The sequence below is a fragment of the Musa acuminata genome, chromosome BXJ1-9, assembly GCF_036884655.1.
Source record: "Musa acuminata AAA Group cultivar baxijiao chromosome BXJ1-9, Cavendish_Baxijiao_AAA, whole genome shotgun sequence".
NCBI classification, from domain to species: domain Eukaryota; kingdom Viridiplantae; phylum Streptophyta; class Magnoliopsida; order Zingiberales; family Musaceae; genus Musa; species Musa acuminata.
The window spans coordinates 10,491,041-10,498,325 of NC_088335.1; the positions used below are offsets into that span (position 1 = coordinate 10,491,041).

At 38.6% G+C, this 7,285-nt stretch overlaps 1 protein-coding gene across 1 annotated transcript; it reads left to right on the forward strand.

Annotated features, from left to right (window-relative positions):
• Positions 1–323: 323 nt before the first annotated feature.
• Positions 324–6,550, forward strand: LOC135593158 (transcription factor TGA2.3-like). Its single transcript, XM_065082997.1, has 11 exons — positions 324–925; positions 1,025–1,083; positions 1,181–1,269; positions 1,350–1,526; positions 1,606–1,683; positions 1,774–1,833; positions 4,124–4,201; positions 4,298–4,355; positions 5,233–5,504; positions 5,596–5,844; positions 6,021–6,550. Exons 1-11 carry the CDS (start codon positions 903–905, stop codon positions 6,165–6,167), a joined length of 1,290 nt encoding a protein of 429 aa, XP_064939069.1. The 5' UTR covers positions 324–902; the 3' UTR covers positions 6,168–6,550.
• The last annotated feature ends 735 nt before the right edge of the window (positions 6,551–7,285 follow it).

The window sequence follows — 7,285 nt, forward strand, 5'->3', positions numbered from 1 at the left end:
TCAGCCCCCGAGCAACGAAAAGAGTTCGTGTCCAGTGACTCTCCCAGCCCCCCAGTCGTCTGATCCGAGGTGGCCGTGAGTGTCGTTGGGGGGGTCCACCTCGCGTAAGAAACTCCCTTGGTACGAACCGTCAGTGCGCACTGCAGCTCTTCATGAGAACCTTTTGTCTCAACGCTGCAGCAGCTGCTGCAGCTGCATGCTGCCCAACCTGCCCTTCTCAACCTCGCACAGTCTCTCTCTGTCTGCCTGTCATGGCACGCTTCACAGGGCGCCCAGATGTTCCCCGCCTCCCGAGGCGGGGCGGTCCCATCGGCAGAGCTCGGCAGCGGCCGTACCCGCGTCGCGAGGGGGTCGCACACGTCCCGCGCTCTCGGCCACCGCCCGTCCGACGCACCCCACGGCACACACAAAAATACGCCCCAAAGGGGCCTCCGTACCGATACGCTGACACCCCCCGAGCTCGAAAGCGATCCGCTTGCAGACACCTCCAGCTTTGTCATTATTGTTCGCAGCTGCTATTATTATTATCACTCCTTCAGAGCTGTGTTCAGACGATATCTCCATTATTTCCACCCACATTCCCATGCAAGCTCATTATATACACATATATCTACTGCACTGATCTCTATAAAAGCATAACTAAAAAGGTTGACGTGATAGGCACCCTGGAAATCGTATTTAAAACTGATAGATAAAGGATGGATGGATGGATGGATTGATGGACTGATTGATGATCTCGCTGATGCGACACCGGGAGTCTCAGTTTAGTGAGAGAAAGGAAAACAAGGAAGCTGCCTTAATTTCTTGTTTGTGTGTATTCTCCGTTCCTACTTCTCTGTGCAGAGAATGCTGAGCTCCCATAGTCTCCTCTTCCTCCGCTTCCCTTCGTCTCTTCCGCTGCTATGTACTCTTCTCATCTCTACCGGTACCGTACTTAATTCCATGTGTATTGAATCAGCTGAAGTAGCACTGGTTTGAAGCAAATGACAGTGTTTTGCTTTTATACTTTGCTTCCTTGTTTCAGAGGAGAACAGGCCCCGTCTGGATTCAACATCGGCGATGCTGTTCTCGACCTCACCAGAAGTTTGTTGCTTCTCTTATCCTGGTCCTGCAGCTTCTTCCTGAATTACGACGGGGATTGATGCCTTTCTCCTTTTGTTTCTTCTGTTCCACTCTGAAGGTCCCATTCTTAGTCCCAAGAGCTCAAGCAATCTCACTGCTGTCAATTCCTCACCCCTACACCTGCACTTTGGGGCCATAAACCATGCGGTGTTTATCGTCACCTCTTTTTCTTTTAGTGGGCATTGTTAGAACGCGACGTGTTTTGTGATGTAATTGTCTTGTAACAGAGTATGGCATCGCTGGACGTGGCTGCTCCGACGGCGGCGGCAGCGACACATGTGGATGCTGGCAGGATGGCGTTCTCGAGAGGACAAATTGAGAACTGGGGCGACTCTGCGATGGTAGTGAGCAGCCCAAGAACTGATACATCAACCGACGTCGAGATCGAGGATAGGACTAAGATGGTGGGCATTCTACCATCCTGTTTTACTCTTCTAAGATTGACTTTGTACGTTTATGGAATTCTTTGTTGCTGTTCCACAGTTTGGTGGTGTTCAGCAAGGTGCTATTATCTGTGCGGATTCTTCTGCAATGTCAAAGGGGAAAGCAGGGGAGCAAAAGGTGTCTTAAACGTCAAGTTGAATTTATTTGTATTGCTTGGGTTATGTTAGAATGAATAGTGGATGATGCTTTCACTAATTTCTGATGCAGACACTGCGTAGACTTGCTCAAAATCGTGAGGCTGCACGAAAAAGTCGCTTGCGGAAAAAGGTTTTTTTTTCTTGCTCTAGGCAATGTTTTTTTTTTTTTGCACCTTAAAGAGTGTAATCATATGTGATACCTTATTAGTTTATATCGCATGAAATTTAGTGTGTTAGCCTCTCAAAGATTGCTGTAGGCAAAGATGTTAGTTTTATGTTAGTTGGCATATCCGTAGCAAGTTATTATTGTTTTAAGTTTCACTGATTGTTGATTGCTAGTTGCTACCGAGCATACTACGATATGAAAGTGAAGCTTAATAATCACTGTTTGTTGTATCCTAACATCAACTTCATGCATAGGTTTTCCTTTCCAAAGAGTATGGCAATTGTACAGACCATGTTTAGTGTATTTTTAGTTAAGAACTACTACTTGTTTCTCTGTGTTTTGTCATTCGAAATGGACACTATCAGCCTTTCATGCAGTGAAAGCAGTCCTGTTTTAAATCAACGCCTTTTAGTTTATTGTAACTTTTCTTCTAGTTGTAGGTATATATTTCTGTTGTCTTCCACCTCTGTTTTTCTTTTAAAAAAAGAATGTGATCAAGCAGCCTGTCGAAAATTTTTAATAGAAAAGATTAGTAGAAAAAGCAGTAATCATTGCTACTTTGCTAAGCACACTTGTTCTTTATACCACGGAATAATGCACCGTCAACTGTGCTGTATAATTTGACACGCATTCAAGTTATCATCTATTCCCAAATAGCAAAATCTCAAGTATTCCTTCGTGGGTCTGCATGGAAGATGACATGCAAGTTTTCAGCTGTTCCTTAGTGTGTGGTGTAATTTGGCTTCCAGGAGTGCATAATTGTACAAGTGTTGGGCTAAGGTACTACTTAACGAAAAAAAAATTAAGCTGAGGTTATTATTTGAAACTTTGAGTGCCTTGTGTTCACCCAATTGCGAGTCATGTAATTTCCAAATTCGTTTTTATTCATTCTTCTGATTTTTCTACAGAATACACGCATCTTCCATCAGTACAACTTTGCTACTAGAACCAGATTTTGTGTAGTAATGGTTGTGTAAGAATCACCACTATAGTTTTATAGGGCACACCATCTAGCTTAACACCTCAAAATATGTATCTGGAGACTTCTTTCAAAAAGTCAAATTTAGTGAGCTATTAAAGGATACAATATAAACTTTTTCTTTTCATTGTTGATGTGGGACTGACTCTCATGTGCCATTCATGCGTTGACCCCAAATTATGGCTTGAATAAGCACTAGCCTAATCTGTTGGTATTACATATTTAAAGAAAATTATCTGGAATGAGAATAGTTGATCGAATCATTCGTATGAAACAAGGGGAATATATGTAACTATAGAAGTATAAATGCGAAGTTCTTAATAACCTTGTTGTCTGTAATCTGTATGCTCAATGTTAAAATCTACTGCGATCCTTGGTGCATTTTCCTTCAAAATATGTAAGGAACTGAAGAGCATCACATAAGTACTAATTTGCAGGCTGAAGATATTTAAGGTACGTATCAGTTTTTGCAACATATAGGCTAGCATGGATTAGTAAAAAAATTATTTAGCAGATAACTAGCACATCTATGGCCAAGTGTGCATCTTATTATGTTGCAAAGAGGGGAACCTATATTTTGAATCATTCTCACTGTCTCATTTTCTTGGATATTGTTTGCCATGCTTTATAATGTTGATCTTCAATTTGAAATGCTGACATTATAAAGCAAGTATTGTGGCCTCAATCTAGATTCAATCGTCATCATAGGAAGCTAGCTCAACTCCTCGGCTTTTGCTCAAATTCATTCTATGCAAATGTATGGCACATGTTGCAGGAGCTTATAATACTGTCATTATTGATCTATCTTTGATGCCTTTATTTTTCTATAGGGGAGAGTGAGAGACAGACCAGGTGGAACTCAGCTTCATGTACTTGTTTGATTGATGCCAATGATTTTTACAAAAGATAACTAACATAAGACGTTTGTTTATGTTTATATCATGCAATTTTTGATGACACTAAAAATATTCAAAATAATGAAAATTAGCCAGACTTTTGGGTTTTTCTTCTTTAGAGTGATGTTTCTGTATTTTATCATTCCTACAGATAATGAATTTATGTTACGCCCATAATACATAAGATATTAAATGAATATATATCAAAATGATTGTTTCTAAATCATGTGTTGATATCTGAGAGTGCTTCTTGGTTTCTGCATCAAGTTGACAATATGTGTATATGTATTATTAACTCCTATTGTTTCATTGGTTCTTTTGGTTTCCCCTTCTCATTTGGAAGTGCATGATCTAATAATAAGAATGGTGCTTGTTATAGGCATATGTTCAACAGCTTGAAAATAGCCGCGTAAAGTTGATACAACTGGAGCAAGTTCTGCAGCGAGCACGCCAACAAGTATTCCTACTATTATCATCTCTCTCCTCTTGAGTCTTTAAACTGAAAATTGGTCTCTTTATGAAACGTCAGTCTCATCATTCTTCCATTGTGCAGGGCATTTTAATAGCAAGTGGATTCATGGGTGACCATAGTTATTCAATTGGAGGAAATGGTTTGTTCAAATTTGTTTTCTTCCTCTTCTGCAATTGTGGTGGTATTAGGAATTTATCTGAATTTATGATAGTTTCATTCTGAAATTTTAATAATTTTATCTTTTACATATTGTCCAAACTTGTTCTAGTTGGCTTTGTTAAAGTGTAATTTACATTCTGTATTTTTTATTGCATTATTTCATGTTTTCTTTTTCTTGATATGTGTGCTATGCTCAGGAAAGATTCTAACTCCTTGAAATATCCATGGTACCTAAACTTTGTATGTAGGTGGGCTGGGTTTAAAAGCAATTTCGTGATCTATGTATGATAGTTTTGGATGAATCATCAAAGTTGTGTCCTCCAATGAACTATTGTCACTCTTCTGGATCATATAGTTTTTGTGATGAATCATACTGATCAATGCTAAAAATGAATATTTTCATCTGAATATCTTTTGCATTATGTATTGTAAAACTAAAAAAAATGGATATCTGATGCATTAGATGATGAGCAATTTAAATGCAAAATGGTAAAGGACAACAGTTGTAGGTGATCTAGAAAATTTCTTTATCTGAAAGGTCTGATGTAAATTGCACATGAAATGGAGTAGGATATATAGGAGAAAAAAGTGTAGGGTCCTCTTGGAAGAACATTGGATATAAGTTGTAGAAAATGATGGAGCTGGGGTACTATGTCACTATTGCTTAATTTGCTAAAGCACACGGGTTTATTATTACGTATTAGTTGTCTATGAGGATTTATTCTTTTGTTATTCCCGGAGTCACTTCTCTTCTCTCTCATATTTTCCCCAGTCACATCTGCCTGCTGTAACCCTTCAGTTTCTATTTGTCAGTCAGCCATCTTGATGTTGATGCTCTCCTTTGAACATTGCTTCAGGAGCCTTGGCATTTGATTTGGAGTATGCAAGGTGGCTTGAGGATCACCAACGAAGGATTAATGATCTTAGATCAGCTCTAAACTCTCAAGTCAATGACGATGAGCTGCGACTTACTGTCGAAACCTTCATGGGACATTATGATGAAGTTTTCAGACTTAAAAGCATAGGTATAAAGTCTGATGTATTTCACATACTTTCAGGCATGTGGACAACCCCTGCAGAAAGGTGTTTCATGTGGTTGGGTGGATTTCGATCATCTGAGCTTCTGAAGGTATTGCATTTCTCTCAAGAATAGGGTGAGATGTGTAGTTCCAAATTTTGGCCTAGCGGCTGGTGTCATTCTTTGGTTCAATGATCTGCAGATACTCGTGAGCCATCTTGAGCCATTGACGGATCAACAGCTGATGGGTTTGTGTAATCTTCAACATTCATCTCAGCAGGCAGAGGATGCCTTGTCGCAAGGGATGGAAGCTTTGCAACAATCTCTTTCTGAAACCCTTGCGTCTGCTTCTCTTGTTCCGGCTGGTGGTGCTGATAATGTTTCAAATTACATGGGCCAGATGACTATTGCTATGGGCAAGTTGAGCACACTCGAGAACTTCCTTCGCCAGGTATCTTATGCATGCCTTCTGACTATGAACAGCTGCTCTCTCTACGTTAGTTACATGCAGCAGTCAAGTAAATAGTGTGAAATGCATGCTTTTGCTGTGATCTTTTGCATCGACACGATATTATGTTTTCTTTGGAAGTAGTTGTGAGCTTTGTAATGGTATTCCATCTTTGCTAGGCTGATCTTTTGCGGCAACAGACTCTGCAGCAAATGCATCGAATCCTGACAACACGCCAAGCAGCTCGTGCATTACTGACCATCAGCGACTACTTCTCTCGCCTGCGGGCGCTAAGCTCATTATGGTTGGCTCGCCCGAGGGATTAAATACTGCTTTGTGAGTTGAGGACGTGTGACTTGTAGGCTAGGCAATTTTATCAATCGCCAATTACTTGAAGGATTTTCTACTAGTGTGATGTATCTGTATATGATTGTTGAAAGACAGATCATGACCTGAAGTAATCTACAATATTTACTCCGACAAATGGAGTGTCGTTGTTGGCTGAGAGATATGTAAAGGTGGTTTTCTTCGTAAGAAAACAGGTTTGATCACATTACTGTTGTATCAGTCTTGAAAATAGTTTAAAGTTTTAGGGATCCAAGCAGAAAGTGCTGAACAAGACAACCTGATCTCAACTTTCACTGGTTTCCATGTTATCTGTAAGCTGTTCTACATTGTTGATATTTCCTGTGGCAATTATGAGTTTGAACAACCTATCATCAATGAATTGGTAATGGATAATGTGGTCTTCTGTATTCTTGATTCATTTTGTAATATGATCTGGATGCTGGAATTCTAGTAAACGCTTTGTTGTGTTGCAATAATTGGCAACTGTATTTAGTTCCTAAAACATTATAATTTTTTTAATATTTTTTACAGGGAAAATTTTACCTATTTGATTATAAAAGAAAGTTATAATTTATATTTTTAAAATTTCTAACGAAACTCTCTGACCAATCTACTGTATATTTTTAAAATTGAGCTAAATATTTATCTAATTAAATCAGTCAAAAATTAAAATTGATCAAAATTTTATTTTGATTGATTAGATAATAACTTGATTGATCGAATTTAAATCTAATTAAACAGTTAAAATATAATTATGATGATCAAAATATTTGATTAAAATTAATTAATTAATTAATTTTATAATTAAGAACATATGTTAAAAGTGTTGAGTTTACGAAATCTAGAATTATAATTTTTTATGAGATATAATATAAATATTTGATTTTTAAAGGACAATGCGAAGAATAAATTTAAAGATAAAATAAAATTATTTGATTTCTAAGGGATAAAAATATTTTATTAATTTAGAAAGAAAGAAACCCTAAAACCTCTGTCAACCATGTGTTCCACCGCACCCCCACACATAGGTCTTGCTAACGGTGCACTAACTCTCCATCGCCTATCTCAACTGGTTGATTGGCAACCTCGTCGTCGT